Source organism: Odontesthes bonariensis, chromosome 16, assembly GCF_027942865.1.
Source record: "Odontesthes bonariensis isolate fOdoBon6 chromosome 16, fOdoBon6.hap1, whole genome shotgun sequence".
NCBI classification, from domain to species: domain Eukaryota; kingdom Metazoa; phylum Chordata; class Actinopteri; order Atheriniformes; family Atherinopsidae; genus Odontesthes; species Odontesthes bonariensis.
This window is the reverse complement of record NC_134521.1, coordinates 22,636,677-22,657,888: the sequence shown is the minus strand read 5'-3', so window position 1 is coordinate 22,657,888 and position 21,212 is coordinate 22,636,677. Positions and strand designations below refer to the sequence as shown.

Here is a 21,212-nt window from a genome sequence, read left to right as displayed (position 1 = left end):
TAGTTTACTATAGTAAATAAACTATAGTATACCCTATATTTACTATAGTAAATACTATAGTGTTTTTGGACCTTACTATAGTTTTTTTTACTACAGTAAACTGTAGTATACTACAAAAAAACTTTAGTTTACTATAGTAAATAAACTATAGTATACCCTATATTTACTATAGTAAATACTATAGTGTTTTTGGACCTTACTATAGTTTTTTTACTACAGTAAACTGTAGTATACTACAAAAAACTACAGTTTTGTTACTACAGTATACTACATGCATATTACTACAGTATACCACAAAAACACAAAAATATACTACAGTAAATAACAGAATGTTTACTATACTTTTTACTATACTTTTTTACTATAGAATACTATAATTTTAGTACTATAATACTAACTGCATTACCATTACATTATGCAGTTTTTAACCATAACACTAACAATAATTAACTGCATACAAATTAAGACTGCAACCACTTACCATTAGCACAATGTTTTCTACAGACTGCTAAAATACGAGAAATGAGAACAAAAAAATCAACATTCTTTAAACAGTTGATCATTTATTGTCAAATAATAATTGTTTGTGCACACCGGCACGTTCAAAAGTTCAAAAAAGGGAAAGCGAAAGAGAGGGAGATGAAGCAATGTAGTGTGTTTGTTTGTGTTTGTAGGCTATGTTTGCGCAAGGGTTTGGAATGTGGTGTTGTATGCGTGAAGGGTAATAATGTAGTGTTGTTGGACCTGATGAGTGTTGTAGATGCGTGTGTGAATAAATGTGTTTGAGAGAGAAAAAAAAAGTTTTTTGGGGGAAATCCATTCACTTGTTGAGCTTGACCGCATTGTTCAATTTTTGTCGGATGAATGATTTGACGTTCGTGTCTGTTAAGAATGAGAATTTCGTCTTAACAGCATCTGTGGGAACACACAAACACATATACCAAAGATATGAATACGAGGTTATCAGAATAAACAGCTTTTCTGAAACCTCCCAAGTATCTATTCTATACCTACTTATAATTTCAAGGAGGTCCTGCTTGGGGAGGCCAGGTTTTTTATCGGTGCCGCTGCTGGAGGGCTGGCCAGTCACAGAATGGGTGGACATGAATTCCCTGGTGTAGAGGCCGTGCAGCAAATCATTGATGAATTTTTGGGGGCTTTGTATGGAGCAACGCTCCACAAGTCCTTTTGGGATGACCTTTAAAGCAAGCAGTACCATTTTTTGAAATACCAAGTCCGTTTTTACTTGCAGAAAATGCAAGCATGGAGGAATTTGAGTCTGCCGATGTGTGTTTACATTCAGTGGAGAAACTAGTACGGTAGTCAGACTGCAGGCATTGTGCCACGAGTGTACCCTATAACTGATATATCGTTTGTACTTACTAATTCAGTCACTGTAGCTTCATTTATTTACACACATTAGAAAGAAAGCACTGATATCGTTTTTAACAGCATATTGACAAGGCTTTTGCTCTCAAAAACTGCTGCCACGAGAACAAGGAAGTAGCTGAGACAACCAATCACAGCGCCCTTGGCTGCAATGCAAAAAAGGGTAAAACATTGAAAGGGGTACTGCATGCATTTAAATTAACCGAGTGTACAGCTGATGCATTTAGAAAACAGTGCAGCTGAAACTAAATAACTTAACCTATGCAAACAAAATCAAACAGATTCTTACAGAGTCTGTTGCTGGTGCTGGAGATGATGCTGATGATGATTGTGTTGGTGCTGGTCTTGGTGCTGCTGCTGGTGCTGGAGATGATGCTGCTGCTGGTGATTGTGTTGGTGCTAGTCTTGGTGCAGCTGATTGTGTTGCTGCTGGTGCTGCACCGAGACCAGCACCAACACAATCAGCTGCACCAAGACTAGCACCATAGTCTTGGTGCAGCTGATTGTGTTGGTGCTGGTCTTGGTGCTGCTGCTGGTGATTGTGTTGGTGCTTGGTAAAGATATCCCTGCATCTTCTCCAAAATGTCTGGGAGCACTGAGCAAAGAAATGCATAATAGTAATTTAGCTAACATGTAAGACAAACAACAACAAAAATATTGTGTCATAAAAAACTTATTGAATATTAATAGTATTACATTTCAGTGTTGCTATTTTTTGTTTCAGTGAACAATTTTCCTGTTGCAGCCTGCGGTTGTCCTCTCTCAGCTGCTTGCACTCTACGTGATGGCACTGAAAAAAAATTGTAGTGACAAAAAAAAACAAAAAAAAACATTACATACACCTGGGCAAATACAAAAACAGTTTGAGAACGCACAAAGTTTACAACTGATTGAATACAGTAATCTGTTGTTGTATCTAACCGACACTAGAGTTAAAAAAAACTGTAGTTGCGAATAGAAGAGTAAAGGTGAATTATGAGGTGCTGCATGGTTTAGCATGATTTCAGTATTCTCTCAAATCTTCCCTTGATTAGCCGCCTGCCCCCTGAAAACACTGCAAAAAACTCTGGTTTCAGGAGACAACACGGGGGCTGTAAACGCCAAACAAAACTAGGCCTCAGCCAATCACTGACAAGACGGTTGAGGGGAAAGGGGATTAGTCAGTTTAGTTAGTTAGTGACCATGCAGGAATTCATAGTTTACCCAAGTGTAAACATGAAATTGCATTAGTGATCTTACTTCACTCTATTTCATCGGCTGAGCTCAGCTGAGACGATCCTATGACAAACCAAACAGAAAATGTACACAGTTAAGGGTTGCATCAAGACAGGTGGAACCGGAGATGAACATTGAAAATTATGGAATTAAATACTTGGGTGCTCCTTGTTGGTATCCCAAACACTACACAAATACCTTGTTTGTTGAGTTCCATTAAGACCCGCAGACCTGTGTCTTTTCTTTTTTTATGAGCATGTATTGTTGTAATGTTTTAAATACTTGAACGCAGTTTTTCTAGAGAAGATAATTGTTTTATATATGGGATTATCGTCCATTGACTCTTTTGGGCTTTCACATGCGCGAGCATACCATCAACCGGTACTTTGACAACTTAGTGCTTAACAGTCACTGAAACCATACAAAAGTCATCCAAAATTATGATATGACCTATCCCCACGATACACCATATAAACTAGCCCAACACTTTAACTACTCCCAACACCCTTGCAACTACATAGCAACACATTAACAATAGCTTTGGGATGTTTTCTTGCTGAACATCACATCCTCTATAACGCTCCCCCATATTTGCTGTACAGTTTTCACATTACACACTGCAGATGTATGAAGCTTTCCATGGATTTTCTAAAGGTCTTGTTAGTGTCATTAAGTAAGTCTGTTGGCTGACAGTCAAAGACTCAGCGCAGACTCTGATAGTAAATAGAGGACAGATACCTACAGTTTTGCCTTCAGGCCCTTGTGGTCCTTGCCTTCCAGTTATCCCGGGTGGTCCCTGGACACGAAATTAGCCATTAGAGCAAAAGGGTAATCTTACATAGTTTAAACCTCTTTTTCAGTTTGTCTCTATGAGGCATCTGCCTACTTACAATTGGTCCAACTTCTCCAGGAGGTCCAGGAGGCCCTGGAGGCCCCTTACGCTTCTAAGGATGGGGGACATTTTTGCTTTAGTAGAGGAACAACATTTATTGTAGTTAACTTGTAACTTTTTGCTTGTACTGTATATACAGCATGTGCACATATATACAGTATGGGCAAGGATTACACTTTTGCAGTGACTGTCTTATCATATATGAGGTACTGATACGTGATTTCGTTGCAGATAATGAGGGTTTAGCAGAAGTGTTCAGAGATTGACCCTAACCCTAACCCTAACCCTCAAATCAACATATTCATTCATAAATTAGTCCTCGTTGATGTAAGATTATCTCTGTCAAAAATCTCAATTATCCTCCTGAGTGAAGAATAACTTGTCTGTATCTACATAGAGCAGGCAAGCTCTATGGAGGCTGCCATGTCCTTCCGGTCTATGAATAACGACGAAGTGCCGAGAGGGACATAAAGCACTTCGAATCGCGTGTTCCCCATTTTGACGTCACGTTTGCATGCAGGTATAAACAGAGCCACTCTACGCCATTAGACATTCTCTGGTATAAACCGGCCTGAACGGCCTGCACTTTTGTTCGCAATGGAAGACCATAGTTATGCCACGCCACAGGAGAAGGGATCCTCGTCGCCAAAAAAGCGAAAAAGAGAATTGAAAAGGCAACGTGAGCTTCTTGAATCTTGACACATACCGCCTGCCGTAGTTCAACGCACATTTGAAAACGCGAGGCGCTAGAGAGCAAATTCATTCGACTTTGCAAAATAAAATTGCACCACTAGATGGGGGAAGAAATTACATAGTGTCCCTTTAAGCGAACATTTAAAGATTTGCTCTCAACTTCAACTCCACTTCCTGTGTTGATAGCAGTTGGCTGTACATAAGAAGTGACATGGCCAGCGATCACATAGACTAATTAAGACTGATGTGCAAAGGTAATCAGCATGCTAAAATGAGCATAGCCATTTAAATATAACAACTATCAGCATATACACAGGCTACTCCTCAGGAAGGCCTGTATGGTGTTTTTAGATACTCAAAACTAAATTTTATGATTTGGCCTTTTGATTTTGCTGTCCAGTCAGAGGTCATTATAACTTAGAGTTCATGTTTCCTACTTTTTCTATCTCTTGATATGCCAATCATACCTTTTAAACGAAGGTATCATAACTAGCAGCAAGGTCAACAACATGTTCGCACTTAGGTTAAAAAGTTTCTATTCCTTCCTTTTCCTGGAGTTGCTTTGAGAACTTTATTATAATCACAACTCAGTTGGGTTCCTTGTTAGTGATTTATTAGTGTTAGCAGCTCTTTGGGGGTATTATCAGAATGGCCCTGGATTTAAAGTGATTTATACTGTGATAATAAAAAACAAAACAAACAAACAAAAACCAATTAACTGCACCCGTGCAATGAAATAAATAAAAATGATAAAATAAAATACCTACAGGCCAGGAAGAAACCAGCTTTTTGTAGATTTTCTTTTTCTGTAAGTAAACACAAGGGGAAATACCTTTGAGAGTTATTTCTCTCAATAAGAATGTGAAACAATTCTAACAGTGCAAAAATTGACAAGTATATAATATTAAGTTAACTATAACCAATATTTATAGACGACAGAACACAAATGCAAATTGACAGATTTGCAGGAATTCTATGATAACTACTCACTGTGGCTCACAAAAGCACATGCAAACACACAGCAATAGGGGATGCACTGATGTGGAGCTAAAACAATGTGTGAAGTGTTTATTCATAGATAAAATAAATAAATAACTAACCAATAACTCATGATGTAAAAGGAGAGGGCAACGAGCTGGCTATTCTACAAGAATAGGATTGGTTGATCATGCGGCTCCTCGAGAAAAATTAAAAATCTAGTATTTCTTTTTTTTTTTTTACCTTTTTTCTCTTTTTTTTTTGTTGGCCTGTGGGTGGGATGGGTGGTCAGGGTGGGTTGGGGGTTGTTATGTGCTTTGGGCACATTAGTAATTATTTTGGGTAATTAATTAGTTTACGTTAATTTGTGGCGCTGTTGGTCCGCCTATAAATAGGCTGGGTTTCGACATGTCGGGGAATTCCACTTCCACCTTACTGACTTCCACCTTTCCACTCGCTTCCGCTCGCTCCATCACCAACGGGAACGCGCCTTGAGGCGGTGCGCGCTCGTCCAGTCGTGGTAGGCTGCAGCTGACGTCTCCAGCCTGTCATGCGGTATTTTTGGTTAGTCTTGGTTTGTTCGTTTTCTCATTATGATTATGGACTGGTGGGACCGGTTGTCCTGGTTTCGATCTTTCTTTTGCATTAGGTTCTTTTTTGCTTTAGTCCGGTACTAGTAGGGGCTTCGACGGCCCTGTATAGGGTTGGCCCCCTGCTGTACCGTTTTGTTCTGTTTGATCGGCTCACCAGGTCCAACTTTCTGTTAATACTTTTGGGGTTGTGTTTTTCCCTTTTCTTTCTTTTTTTGGGGCACGGGAAAACTGAGGGAAGTTAACTCTCTTTTTCTTCACAGAAAATCAAAAGCAGCTGAATCAAGAACTAAAGTTCCAGAGAGTTTAATAATAAAATATATATTTTTGCACCCTCAATCTTGTCTCGTGTCCTCCAAATATGTTGTGCCTTGGTGGCCGTAACAGGGGTTAACAGAATTTTTGCGGCTACTGATTGTATTTACATTTTTATTCTGACCCAACAATGTCTGTCTTATTATGTTTAAAATGTTCAATAAACAAAGTAAAAAAAAAAAATCCAGTATTTCACTCAACCATTGTCACCGTCTGTGCTGCCCCCTTCCCCGTGTGTATGTGTACGTGCTGAGGTTGATCCTCGTGTAATGTTTGACGTAGAGAGAAAAAAAGAAAGGCAGAGAGAAAAAAATAAATCACCATTCAGAACTGGTTCAAGTGAATTAACAGTAACTGGAAGGGCACCCGGACAATTTAATCTTTGCTACTGAGTTTACAAAAAGCGATTGAGATCAGCGCCCAAGATTGAATGGGTCCTTCCTTTGACCATAGCCCACCTCTCCAACAAAATTCATGAAATGTGGCCCAGCATTTTTTTTAAAGGTAGACAGAGAGTAAACAAAAGGCATTAAAAACTACCAACGACAGTTTTCTTAGTGTCATAATCTGTAGGTTTGGGTTTTGGAGTTTTTTTTTTATCTCAACATCTGTTTCTTCTTCTTTGTTAACTCACCTGTTCCCACTCAATTCATCATCCTCAGCTGTATCTATCCCTCTCTTCTTCTTCCACCCATTGTTTGTAACCTTATGCTCTCGGAAGCGACTGTAAATGTAATTATTTCCATGGAAGGCTTTTGCTTCCCTATCTTTCTGGCTCCTTAGCCTACATTTTGGTGCCTCCATTAATCACACTGCTGACACTTTGCATCATTAATTTCCCACAGACATGTTGGTCATCCCTGATTATCATGTCATTGATGTTATTTGCATATAAAGCACTCAAGCAGCCCCAATAATATAGAAACTGTAAAAAGTCACAGCAAGTCGATTAAAAATCACAGAGATGCTGTACGTAAGTGTGCATATTTGATTTTATTACTTCGTCCGCTCTCAATTTTCAGAATTTTAGGAATATTATTGAATATTCCTCTTTTTATGAAACGGTCACTCTTTGAGTGGACATTTTAAACATCCGAACAGAGGGTGTCTGGTCACTGTTGGTGAGGAGCCCCTGCAGATGCTTACCTTGAAAGCTTCCCACTCTTCTTCAGATGTTTTGAATACAACAATGGCAGGCATCCCAGGTGGACCAGAAAGGCCTCTATATCCTGTCTGCCCGGTCCTGCCCATGACGCCTTGATAGCCCTTAGAAGCCAACGAACAAAACATTTCTTTGATGAAGAAAACAGGTTTGGTTTTAGATTATGTTTTCATCAAATGGATCAGTGCTGATTGGGTGATAGATTAGTGAAAGTAGATTAAAGTCTTAGGTTGGGAACAACATGTGTTTTTGAGCAAGTCTTTCAAATTATTCTGAACCATAAGATCTTTGATGTTACGTAATCCTTTATGCGTTTTTATGACACATACTTTATCTCCCTTGGGTCCTGGTGGTCCTGGTAGCCCTGGTGAGCCTTGCAATCCCTGAAGAAAGAATGAGGTAAAACTCATCTTTTTTTTTTCTTTTTTTTTCTTTAGCACCTGGTATTTCCAAGCGGTCTCCCATCCAAGTACTAACCAGGCCCGACCCTGCTTAGTGCTTACACAAGCCTGCACCTGCACTCTGGAATAACAGCCATGACCACCTAAAGCCTGACTGATTGTTAACCTTGGAGCAATTCAGGTTTTTAATTTGCCTCCAGTTTAGATGTTATTGTTTATGTTGTTTTATACACAATCAATTATGATCACTAAATTGTTCTGAATTGGTTGTTCTGATTGTTTGATGATGTCTTTGGGTTTTCTGTCTCGTCCTATTTTCTTTATTGTGTGCCTGCATAAGCGAGAAAGATGGAGTTATAAAAGAAATGCAAAACATTTAAACTCCATTGGTTGGGTTAGGGTTAGTCACACTACTGTTGGAGTAGAAATACACGTAGCCATCTCGGGCTACTATATACGACAAATTAAATTAATGTTTATGAATAAAATGGATAAATGAATAAAAATAAACTTTCCCTGCAGAAAATGAGAAAAGAAGAGGCAACATTTCAAAAACCACAGTTGTAGTACCATAGTTTAGCCAGAGGATGGAGACAATGGTTTTCAATGAGGAGACTGACCCTCCCCTTCTTCCAGATATGCTCATGGGGATTTTCAGGTGCATGTATTAACAAACACGTAGCTGCCATTTGAGTCTTTATATCAAGGAATTTCAGTTTGATATAAAATCAAATGATCAGCCAAATGAGATCTATATTTTCTGTGCAGTTTGTCTCTGTTTTCTTTATGTTATGAACACTCCTCTGCATCATAGAATGAATTCTATGACTTAAAGGTAGGGTAGGAGATCCTGGATTTTGAGTCAAGCGAAGCTGCATTTTGAAAATACACAGGTCAAAAGTCCCAACCCTTTTCTTCACTTTCCCCCCCGAAGGCACGCCTCTAGAGTACATGAACGCGCACGAGCACGAAGGTGCACGAGCGCTGTTCTGACAGCAAGCATCGATCGTTGCCGTATTTAGTATTTAGTATATGCTAACTATACGTTTAATAATGCTAGGAGGCTACAGAGATAATTGGCAATCTTTCTGGAGAAAACCTGGTCTGATGAGGAGAGACGGCATGAAACATGACAACCCAGGGTTCAGAGCAGGATGCAGAGTTGACACACTTCACTGCAGCTTCCCACCTGCTGCTACACCCCCCATCAATTAACACAAAAGGAGCAAATCCTCTTGTGCAAAAAAATAAAGAAAAGAAAAACTTTGACTGAACAAAAACATCAAACTATTAAATGTGGTTTGCTGAATATCAGATCTCTCCTTTCCAAGTCTCTGTCAGCAGGATTTCTACACACGTCATCATCATCATGATCTGAGTGCTCAGCTGCATAGAAACATAAGAAGAAGCTCCACTTTAAAGCTGCGGTCAGCAACTTTTTTTTAGTCATATTAGCTTGAACTGTCATGGGATTCTGGAAGTAGAATATTAAATAGTCTGTTTAGGAAAAATAACGAATTCTGTAGCTCCCTCTGAAGCCTGTAATCATGCTTGCAAAAACCGAGCGCTCCCGGCTGTTTTTAACCAATCACGTTAGGGTGGAGGAATCCTACCTGTCAATCATAGCTTGTGCACACGCTGCTGAGCGTGAGTCTGCCCCAGCTTGTGTGCGCTCACACTGGTGTGAACTCACGTGCACAACCTCGTCCACAGAGGGGGAGGGGTTTGGGGGGCGATTCGGAGCTTGTTGGAGGTTGGGGGAGGGACCTGAAAGTTGTATCAGTTCGAATTTTCCGACTTTAGACTCGGAATTTTGAAAACCTGCCGACGGCAGCTTTAAGACTGTGTGATTACAATGATCATCATAGATTTGTCACATTCAGTTGACTTTCAGTAAAGAATTTGTTCCAAAAATCTTCCAGTGAAGTGATTGTGGATGTGAAGTTGGTTGGCGCCCCCTGCAGGTTTTACAGCGAAGTTCTGCCCCGCAGGTCTGCCATTCATGTACTAACCTGAATAAGGTAGTAACCACCTTCCTGCTACGCTAGAAAGTGTGGATAAAAAGCACGCCATTAAAGCTGCAGTCTGCAGGATTTGTTGTTGTCATACGTAAAGTCCTAATTTTTGGCATTTTAAGAGTTTACATGATCTATCAGAACGCTTGAAGTTGAAAACGGTGACCTCCGTAGTCGCAAAATGCAAGAAATGCTTATTTTTTAAACGAAAAATAAAAAGTTATTCAACTTCCTGTCCCGCCCCATCAAAACACATGAGAACTCGTGCACGTCTACGTGCACGCCAGATTCGCGTACAAGACTCCTCATTCATCAACTCACCTGTCATTTGCGATCATGGAAGACACAGTAAGTAGACTAGCCCGTAACGAAGTTCAATAGTCTAGATAAATAAGCGTGGGGACGAGCCTACCTTGTATCGCGCGTGCACAATCGGTGATTGACAGGCAGCAGAGCCCAGCTCGTAACCTGATTGGTTACCTTTTACCGGTCCGGTCTGCAATTTTGTAAACAAACCTGCTGGCTTTGGAGGAACCTAGCGGGACATATAGGGGACCTAGAGAACTCTTTTTTTTTTGTATTGGGGTATTTAATGTACTACTTTCAGAATCCCCGGACAGTTCCAGGCATTATGCTTGAAAAATAGTTGCAGACTGCAGCTTTAACACCTATTTCTCTGAAGGGACTTTGTGATGAGCCGCTTCTCTCAGTCAACTACTTAAAGAGGAACAATCAATAGGTTTCCTATCATTTTCTACCTTGTCAGTTGAGTTCAGAACAGTGACGTGTCCTGCTTTATGGGCCAACTGGAACGAGACACTTAAAGCAGAGCCGTATATAGAGAGAGTTCGGCCACCTCGAATCATGGGCGCCATGTTCGCTACCAACGGCGAAGATTCCACAGCGTAAGCCTATGGGCCGCATATGTCAGAATCGCTGAATTTAAAATACAAACTAGAAATTGCTGTTCCTGCGAAACAGCAGTGAGAATGCATATGAGCTGAATTACCGTGCTAAAAAATCTGAAGAAGCTAAAGCTGAAGGAGCTATAGAAGCTAAAAAGGCTGAGAAGAAACAGGAGTTTGAAGTTGAAATGACATTTAAAAGACGAGAGTGGAATGATTTCAAGCTAGAAACAGTTGAAATGGCTGAAAGTATGCTGAAATAGTTAAAAAATAAAAAATAAAAAAAATGTATCTGCCATGATGGGGATCGAACCCAAGCCACCCGCACTAAAGGGCGGCAGTGCTACCATTTAGCTATGAGGTCTTACTAGGAAGTAATACCCATAAATTTTCATAGATACAGAGGCGGCCGCGGGAGAAATCTGAAGCGCAAGGACGTTTTGCTGCGTGTACACCAAGCGCTACCTACGCTACCTTGGAACTATTTTTGGAAAAAGTAGTTCCAAAAATAAAATATATTTAACCGTTTTAAGTTAGAGATTCATAAACAAAATAAGTGAAATGGAAATAAAATAAAATAAAAATATAAGTAAAATAAAAAAGCTTGAGGTATATGATTTAATTTAAATTATATTCTTCACATAATCTTCTTGTTTTGCTGGCTTTAGAATTCATACAATTTTCCAAAGATCCTAAATAGGATGAAAAGAGTATTTTAAATACAGTTTGGATGCTGGTGTGTAAATTTAATACAATGAATATGAAATTTAGCAAAAATTAAAAGAAGGTTGATAACAAATAATTTCCCTGGATTTCTTTCCTCATTTTGTGTCAGACCAAATAAAACATGCTTGATGTTCAGTTTGTAATAGAAGTGAATTTTGTTGTTTATAAAATTATTTAGGTCAATCCAAAAGATATGAGAGTAGTTGCAATCCCAAAATAAAAAATAAAAAACGGCTGCAGGTTTAGAAACAATGTCTCTTTGAATAATATTTCTAATGCACTGATTAGTGGCTTTATCACTCATTTATTAATACAAAGGCCAAAAGAATGTGCAGGAGAGGAAAGGAAGCCCAAGGGCTTATATATACCCCCCCCCCCCCCAAAATACAAAACACTAAATTAAATCAACCAATAAAAGAAAAGAAAAGGCAGAAAAGAGGAGGAAACAATGTAAAAAAACAGAAAGAGAGAGAGAGAGAGAGAGAGAGAGAGAGAACAAAAATACAATTTCATTTCAATAAAATAAATAAAACCATGTTTCCGCCCGGTCTCGAACCGGGGACCTTTCGCGTGTTAGGCGAACGTGATAACCACTACACTACGGAAACTGACATCTAAATCGTAGTGGTCTGAAAAGAAAGCAGCTACCCGTCTGAATACGTCATTACATTATTGGCATGTTTACACCCTGTTCATCTCGAAGTCTCTGTCAATGGACATATAAAAACTTTAATAACGATCTTATGTAATTATTTTAATCTATTTATTAAGAAAGCATATTGCATGCCTTGATGCTGCCTTTGAATCTACTTTACGATTTCATCATTTGAAAACATATTTTCCAATTGTATTTCTAAAGTTATGTTTCATGAGCGGGCTCTTTGAAGTTTTGAAGTTTTTGAACGCTTTGATTTTGCCTCCACTCTGTCCAAGCAATGATCGCGCATGCGCTGTGCCTAGCCGCTAGCTGTGTGTAGAAATCATGGCGGAGGCGATGCAGACCAACGATTTTCCTCACCTACCGTCGGGGTTGGCGGAAGGTATAACCTGTTTCTTTACTAAATGCATACGAATGTTAAATCAGAACAGGTTTAGTGCACCCATTGAGAGTTTACGCGACTGTAGCCGTGAAAGCCAGCGTTGTTGTAGCCCTGTACAAGCTAACATTAGCCAGCGGCTTAGAATGAGCGCATCGGTGTGCTAGAATATGCTAAGCTAAGCTAGCTGTAGCCGTTTCAGCTCCAAGGTCGACGAGTGCGTGCCTGCATCTGATGTTTCCTCCTACCGATTTTTAATGAAGTCTCCTGCTTGTGCATTAGTGGAATCTGAGGGGTGTATCTTAAGCTCGCTTCAGGCTGACACGCTTGTTTTAGGTTGCAGCCAGGTGGTGCGGGGTGTAGCATGCGTAAGCGTGGATGTTCATCTCCCGAAAAAGATATTTGTTATAGTATACTCGCTCTTTTGAATGGGGACTTTGTAGTTAGTCTCTTAATAATCTGAACCCGAATTAGCTACTTTTCAGTTTTTTTTAAAGGTGTTCCACCAGTACTCGCAGCTTTATTTGCATGTTGAACTACTGCAGTAGTTTATGTACCTCATCCCCTACTGTATTACTTTATTCCTTAAACTGTAGGCTGTCCAGTTCTGCACTGTTGACAGGGTTATGGTGACGAAAACTGACAGGTAATGTCTCAGCTGAGAAGTTGGATCAAATTAACCAATGTTGTCAGTTCCTGAGTGCAAATGACAAGGGGATTTAAAAAAACAAAACAAAAAAAACAATCTTTTGGAATGTGATTCTAGTAGCACAGGTTAACCTCAACATAAATACCACACTTTGTTATTACTGTAAAAGCGATGCACTATGAATAACAGTTTTCAAAAGGAATTTTCATCACTCCATCACCATCTTAAACTCTTAAAATGAATCTAGACTTGCAAAAACACAACTGGCACAGACTACAGCCTTGTCTTTGCATGTTCTATAACATTTTTCATTTGTTAGAATTTTGTCCTCCACTTGTCCAGTTTCCTCAAGTTTTTTTTAAAGACACACTGCACACCATGCTGAGAAAAGGTTTCAGGTGATAGTCCTTTAGGAATCGCCTTGTTGGTGCAATGTTACTATTCCATGTGTGTTGAACTGTGCTATCTTTGGAGATTTCATTGATGAGCCAACACTGGCTCATCCCTTAGGTTGGGCGCCTTTTATACGCTTGGATGGTTCATAGGTCAAAAAGCGCATTCCTTTGAAAATGGTCAGGTGCAAGAACTGGACTGAAAATGTGTGACAAAGCAGCCAAAGAAAATCTTTGAAGGATCCTCTGATACGAGACGCCACTGGAAGAGTATTCTTTTTGATTGTACAAGTTCTCACATTGTGTCAAAACTGTTATATTTTATACACAAAGTGCAGCAAAGGCTCTTTCTGTACGGAACTTGTAATTTATATAAATGTAATAGATTTGCATGACAGAGAACTATCACTTCAACAGAAGCTTGAAGTTGCTAATGTGACACATTTTGCTCTTACACACTGTCACAGTCATTCAAATACATCATGATACCCCCACCAGAATACTATCACTGAATTCCCTGACTATTTTTATAATACACCACCTGTTATTTGAGTCATGCGTTCGAGTTGATGCATCAAAGTGAATAAATGGTCTCGGATTAAGCCAAGAATTGTGACTCAGAGGTGGGGTTAAAATGTGCTGCTGTCTTGGCGAGTGCTATACGTTGATGTCTGCACAAGTGTGAGCGTATGGGTTGCTCCTGGTATTTGTGAGGCTGCAGATTAAGTAGAAAGCTGTTCTCTCGTGCTCTGTAAATGAAAGGAGACTTCATGGCCAATAAATTTGCACGACTGAGCTGTCCTGTGTCTTTTAGCTGAACTGTTGACATGGATTGTTTTCTTTTAACGTTGTATCATAATTCTGTTTTCCCCATAAGATGTTGCCCGATTTTAAATCTTTTGGCATTCTCTCCACCCTCCCCCACCCACCCCCCAACCCACCCTGCAGTAAATAAGATGATAAAGGAGCACAGCGACCTGTTTTCCGACTCCCAGTGTAAAGTCTGCAGTGCCGTCCTCATTTCTGAATCTCAGAAGTTGACTCATTATCAGGTCAGTGCGCTCGGTTTCCTGGTGCTCTTCCGCTGTCGGGGGACTTAACTTGTGTGCATAATTATCTGCTTAAAGGTATGATTACATAAATCACTTAGCATCACATTCACAGTGTTATTCTCTCAGAGCGTGTCCACCTTTAGCTGACTGGGTTAGGTTCCAGGTAGTATTTATGAGTCTTGCACAAATCATTGTTTTATTGCTAAATTGTCAGAACAACCGAAGGAAAAAAAAATAGAAATTAATAAAACAGCTTGGCTGTAATTTCAGCTCTATGAAATCACAAATTGAATAAGAGGAGACGTTTGACCAGATTAGACTCTGCAGACTTCTGGGTAGACTGCTGATTAAATGTGAGCTCTGATGCACATTTTTGTATCCTACCAGTTAAAGGGTGGGCGACGAAGAGGAGATTCGCTGTTTTTTTCTCTTGTTTTGGTGTTTTATTGTGTACGGAAATCTTAATGAAAACAACCCAGGGAATTACCAGTAGGAAAGTTCACTTCTGACTGAGATTGTCGGGTTTCTGTCGATGGCAAGTAGCTGCAGATTAGTTTATGAATTGGCATGATCTGAATTAATTTTAAGTGAACAACATCTTCAGGTGCCAGGATGAAAATGATGCAAGTCAGAGGAGCCCAAAGTGATGCCTCAGGTGTTTTATTCTAAATGAATAGAGACACGCAGTAAATCTCTGTATAAATGAGGATTTCATGTTTGACATAAACCATTAGGATATCACTTAGATGTTCTGGAAATGGTCAAGTCAAACAATGAATAATCAAATCCAAAGTGTGTTTCTGTCCAGATCTTTTCTCACGTTGAAAGAAGAATACATAAGTCAATATTTACTCGCCTAAGTCATCAAAACGCTTCCTGTGTTCTCTGCAGTTACTGTTTTCTCCGCTTTATACGCATTCGTGTTCCTCCTTTCAGAGCAAGAAACACGCCAACAAGGTGCGACGTTATCTCTCCCAGCAAAACGACAAAGAGCTGACCGCCAAGAAGCCGAAGTTGTCTGACAGTGTGAGTAAACTGGGAACGTGCTGCTGAAACCAAACCAAAGAACTCTTCGCAAGCTGAGGAATCACTTCACTGTTTGCCTCACGCTCAGTTCATTCCGGCTTCGCTTGTATAAAATCTCTCATTACAGTGTGAGATAATCAGCCAGTAAGAGTAACGTTACTTTGCAGCAGTGAATGCAGCAAACGGTACATGTCTGCAAGAAAAGCTGCATGAGTGTACATCTTTCCTACGTCCAAGATTAACTCGGTCTTTTGCTGACAGTCGGGGTGTGCGATGCACTTTTTGGTTAATCTACCAGAAGAGCAGATAAACTAATAAATTCACCGACGATTCCACAAGATGGCGAAATGCATTGCCTGAGTGATGGTAATTCCTTCCGGTTAAATATGTATGCATAGTATCAGATTTCCGACTTCATTCTGATCTCACTTCAAGCATTGACTGACTTTGTTCAGTAGAGAGCTGCTGGGCAGTGATTCGCTGTCGGTAAGGGAGATAGACGGTGAACTACACACACATCAAATCAATAGATAGTCACCGTGTTGCTATAATTCAAATTCTTTCACTGGCTCTTCAGCTGTTGACTGGTATATACACTATGTGACATACACGAGACGGAGAATCCTGTCAGTGCAAGTTATCGTCACAAAGCAGATGAGCAAGCGAGTGTTCATCTTAGCTAACGGTGTCCAAACACTGGTGTTTTCTCTCCTTCTGGAGATTTTGTCTTACAGACTTTGATGATAACTAGCTGATCCTTTGCTAATAAGACAAGTGACGCCTCGCAGAGCAGTAAATGATTCCTGTTCCTGTGTGTCTTCATCAGGAGGATTGTAACAATGGAGACACGGACCGGATGAAGGCATGTCATTTATGTAACATGACCTTCTCTTCTCCAGTAATAGCTGAGTCTCACTATCAGGGCAAACTGCATGCCAAGAGGCTGAGAATGAAAATGGTTGAATCTCAGCCGCCAGGTATGTGCTTTCTTTTTTTAGGTCATGTAGGTTTGTTTGTTCCCTTTTTGTCTTATTTCTTCCACGTATGATTTCTGTTTTTTTTTCTGACAGATTTTTGCAGTAATATTGATCTTATTGTTTTCTCTCTCCAGTTTCAGCAGAAGCCCCGCAGAAGGTACAGCCGAAGGAAAAACCAGCACCAGCAGACAACTCGAGCGGTGCCACGGGGACGGACAACAACAACAACCCAGACCGTTTCTGTTCTGTGTGCAAGGCCTCTTTCAACAACCCGCTCATGGCCCAGCAGCACTACGTGGGCAAGAAGCACAAAAAACAGATGACCAGACTGAAACTGATGGAGACGTACGGCCCCTCCACGGCAGCAGGTCAGAACAGGGAGTTCCACACCTCTGAATTTGGCTGACAAACTGGAAATATAAATATTTCATCGCTCCAGAACTGATCTGATCTCACCTCAAACTTTGACCTTTTCTGTTTCTGCAGCTTCCTCAGTAAATGGTTACCCATGCACCATCTGCAATATTGAGCTAAACTCTGTGGAACAATACCAGTCTCATATCAGCGGTGCCAGGCATAAGAACCAGTGAGTACACACACCTCTCTTAAAGTGGATAAGACGCGATCATTTCCGGCCATTTCGTTTTTAATCTCGAGTACCTCTAGATTCGCTTTGCACGCTTCAAAACTCCAAAAAGTCTGTGATTAGTTCAGAATGAGGGAGAGCTTTATATTTTGGGGAAGCCTTTCTCCTGAGAACAGAGAACCCGGCTAAAGCGTGTTCTAATTGTTGCTGAGGTGCAGGGAGAGGCAAATGCGAATGCTCACACCTTCTGCTGCCGGCTTGGAAACTAGGACAACGAGTAAACACTGTGAGAAACACGCTTTTTTTTTTAATTCATGACAACACATGAGATCCAGCTGTGTGTATTCGAGGCTTAATGGGATCGTAAATATCAAAGTGAGCAGCCCCCACGACGAAGACTACAGCAGGACGTCTCTGGTAAATACGCTCGGTGACTACAATCGTGTATTTGCGTGGGAAGCTGAAAAGGGCCGTTTAGACCTCACACACTCTCACACAGACGGTTTTGTTGGAGACATCGATAAAAGGAGATTGCGATTGAAAAGGTCGTCGAAAGATTCTTCAGCATAGAAATACCAAAACACATGTTGAGCTTCGGGTGACGTTTAATGTGATCATACTTCATTTTAACGGGACTTTTAGATTTTTCTTTTAAAGGATATGAGACAACAACAATAATCCGACTGAATTTCCAATGTTATTTTGTGATTTAGTTTGACGTTGTTCCTGCTTCCAGCACCACCACCACCGCACACTTTATCATTAGAAATATCCCAAAAAATACCTTTTCAACCTGTTCTTTTAGAGTGAAGAAATCAGGCCTGAAGACCGCAGAGAGCCAGAACCCAACAGAACAATCGCAAGAGAGCAACAACCAGCCCGCTTCTTCAGATAACCAGTACACACCTGCAGATGACCAATACACACCGGCAGAAGAGCAGTATGCACCGGCAGAAGAGCAGTATGCACCGGCAGAAGAGCAGTATGCACCGGGGGATGAGCAGTATGCACCGGGGGATGACCAATACGGCCCCGGAGAAGAGCAGTACGAGGGCAATTACCAATACGCCCCAGAGAACACGGAGTTCTCCGAGCAGTACCAGTATACTTGAGGCTGGACTGGGATGGACTGCGCAGGCTTCAGTCAGGACTTGGATTGACACTCTACAACCAGCCCCTTTAACACATTAACACCCCCTGAACCCTCATGAACCTCCAGCTCCCGTCTGACTCTTCTCTCAGTAGGTTTGTCTGCAGAACAGTCATGTTGAACCTCTGTTTGAACCCTGGAACTGCTTCGTTTTTGTTTCCAGCTTTAACTGACAGTGTGTTTTATTTCATTCTTCCTCTGTTTAAAAGAAGAGTCTTTTGATATGTAAAGTTAATATACCTTACAGTGTGTAAAAAGGTTTAGTTGTGATTCATCTACCCTTTCATAGGAATGTTTGTTTGGCTTAGCTTCTGTTGGCAATACTTGCCGTGACAGAAGAAACAGTTTCCATATTGATGTGCATTAGGACTGGGTTTAATGGGATATTAATCATTATTAGGGCTAAATTAACATGGCTTTCCAATATCTTTCTTTGTGGACCTGGTGTTTCTATATAACCAGCTTTTCATTTAACAAACAACTTATTGTCTTAAAAACAACCACCAGGTCCAAACAAATAGATGTTGAATAAAATAAACGATTCCATTTAAAAGTCCCAGGCCTGTTAAAACAGTACCTCGTCTAAATTTGGCAGCTCCACCTTTAAAGTGGTCACCATGTGCAAGTCTGAATCGTTGCCAGCCCTCAGGCCAAACTTTGAGCACTCCCTGGATGCTCCTCTGTCGCCGCGTGTAATTGTGCATTTTCAGTTTCACCGCTGACCTCAAACATGCGAGGATCAAGCATCAGCTTCCAGCCCAAAGTGACCAGCCGGTCCTGCCGAGGATCAGTGCTGGCCTCGGGGGGGTTTGGTGTACGGCTGTGAGCCAGAGACCAAACGCAAGTCCTCAGTGGGGGAATCCAAACCAGCGTATCACCTCAGCAGGGTGACCATGAAAACACACAGATGGAATCTGTACTCGCCAGCCGCCCTGCTCACTAGATGTGGCTCCCTGCAACATCTTCCTCTTCCTAAAAAAAAAAAAAAAAAAAAAAATCTGAATCGAGCTTCTGGGGAGCATTCCAAACATGGTCTGGGCGCTGGCAGAGGTGTATCGAGGTGACTATCGAATCAGATGATTATTGTCTCATGTTTGAAATCCAGCCTTGATGTACATCAATATGAAATACCTTTTTAATGCGAGCAGGGAAATTACATTAAGTCGTTAAGATTGAGGAAGCTGTCGAACTTCAACAGCTTCACCAAAAAGAAGCAATCACATAAAAAGATGATCAGAAGAAGGAAAGAGCAGCTTCACTTCAGTAGAACATGGCTCCCAACTTACCCCTCTGTTATGTGTGCCCCCATGTAGTGTAGAATATCCAGTTTCTTTTCAGGATTGCGGATTAGATTTCTAGCCCCTCAGAAAAACTTTTCAGACAAAGGAAGAGGAAAGGAGTAGTTGTGCAGAAACCTCCAGCCATCAGCCCTCTCAGCTCCCTTCTGAACATGCTCCTCTGGCTAACCAGAGCGCCGCTGCAGGAGAAAGGCCGTGTCCATGACAGAGGGGGCGACTGCTTCTACATGACTGCATGCAGATAGCTCTTCAAGGAAATAAGGAAGTAATCAGTTCAGCAAAAAAAAAGAAAAAAGGCATTTTATCGTTTAGCCCTAACTAACAACTAACCAGTTTGGAAATTCATGACCAGAACCACATATAAACGTGACTACTACAAAGAAGATCTGCCTTGTAGCTCTCTGCTCTCCTCTCCGGACTTTTAGTTGGTTGGCATTTCCAGTGAATGCATTCTTTGAAACTCGTCCCAACTCCCTTCTGCTTCCTGCAAGTTTCTCTCTTAATCTGATGCAGTAACTGAGTCAAAGTGAGGTTTTCTGTCAGCGTCCAGTTTGTTCAATCTAATTGCTGAATTGAATAATAATCTGCTTTAACAGTTCTGTTGTCTTTTATGTTTATCTATTTTTCTTTCTTTTGTTGTTGTTGTGGACATTATCGAGCACCAAAAGCTCAGTTAGCTAGAATTCTTTTTTTATTGTCTTGGGCAAAATGTTTTTCTTTTTTCTTGGCTTCAGTTTTTACTGTAACAAAAGTCCTGATGTGAACCGTTTTATCCCTAACATTTCTATAAGCCACGCTACAAATGAGTACATTGAGCTTGAATTAGATTCTGTAAAACCTTAATGTATCAGAATGTATGAACAACGAGCTCATTAAGTGGTTTGAAGCCTTTTTCTTTTCTTTTTTCTTTTTAAAGCAATGTTTGTTTCTCTGGGCAGAGGACAAAGAGACGGTGACAGCTGCTGAACAACAGCTGGTGGCCGATGGAAATGCAGTGGTTTTTTGTTATCACATGGTGAAAGGTTCATTACTTTCCACAGGAAATACTTTCAGAGCTCTGCAATTGTCAGTCGCAAAGATCACAATATTTACCAGAGCAGTGATGTCAAACTACAAGGTGATGTCAATATATATATATATATATAAAAAAACCCAACATTTTTGTCAATTTCCTCTCATAAGACAATTGGTTCAATATGTTAGTGCTGAATGTCATCAACTTTCTGTCTATAGGAACATTTTTTAAAGTCATTTTTACAGAGGGCTCATGAATACTGTACAGAGCATCATTATGTGAAAGACACGTGGCCTTGTGGTTTTTTCACCCTCATCGTTTGTGTTCGGTGTTTTGTGATCAAAGATTTACTTTGGATATGAGTTATGTATCAGGAAAAAAAAATGCTGCGAAGATGTGCATAAAGTAGAGAAATGTTTTAAAGCGGGCTTTTGGTTTTTATTTCCCCCCCCCCCCCCCCCACACACACACACACACAAAAAAAAAACAACATTCAAAGGGTACGGATTTGGAGGCAGAATTTGGAGCATGTTGTGTAGATGCCGTCTGAGATTCCAGGTGAGGAGGCTGAAAAGGACGCAGGCTGGACCACGCCTCATTCATGGTCTCCGCTCTGGTGTCTTCTTCCTGAGAGAAGAGGCCAAACAGAAGATCTTTCACACAGCCAAAGGAATCGTCACACTTCTTTGAAATGATTTGACTTGAGAATGTATTTATCTCAAATCTGTACTTCACGACAGAACTCTGTG

The 21,212-nt window shown here is 40.6% G+C and overlaps 1 protein-coding gene, 1 long non-coding RNA gene and 1 other non-coding gene across 3 annotated transcripts; 1 reads left to right on the top strand and 2 right to left on the bottom strand.

Annotated features, from left to right (window-relative positions):
- Positions 1 to 561: 561 nt before the first annotated feature.
- Positions 562 to 1,743, bottom strand: LOC142401999 (uncharacterized). Its single transcript, XR_012773255.1, has 3 exons — positions 1,679 to 1,743; positions 1,015 to 1,198; positions 562 to 915 (listed from the first exon to the last, which is right to left on the bottom strand). It is a non-coding gene; the product is annotated as an uncharacterized LOC142401999 (long non-coding RNA).
- Positions 1,744 to 11,816: 10,073 nt separating this feature from the next.
- trnav-aac (transfer RNA valine (anticodon AAC)) lies at positions 11,817 to 11,889 on the bottom strand. The gene has a single exon. It is a non-coding gene; the product is annotated as a tRNA-Val (tRNA).
- Positions 11,890 to 12,234: 345 nt separating this feature from the next.
- On the top strand, positions 12,235 to 20,886 carry znf346 (zinc finger protein 346). Its single transcript, XM_075486619.1, has 7 exons — positions 12,235 to 12,321; positions 14,308 to 14,411; positions 15,348 to 15,437; positions 16,264 to 16,414; positions 16,549 to 16,782; positions 16,901 to 17,000; positions 17,806 to 20,886. The coding sequence occupies exons 1-7, from the start codon at positions 12,264 to 12,266 to the stop codon at positions 18,110 to 18,112; spliced, it is 1,044 nt and encodes a 347-aa protein (XP_075342734.1). The 5' UTR covers positions 12,235 to 12,263; the 3' UTR covers positions 18,113 to 20,886.
- Positions 20,887 to 21,212: the final 326 nt, after the last annotated feature.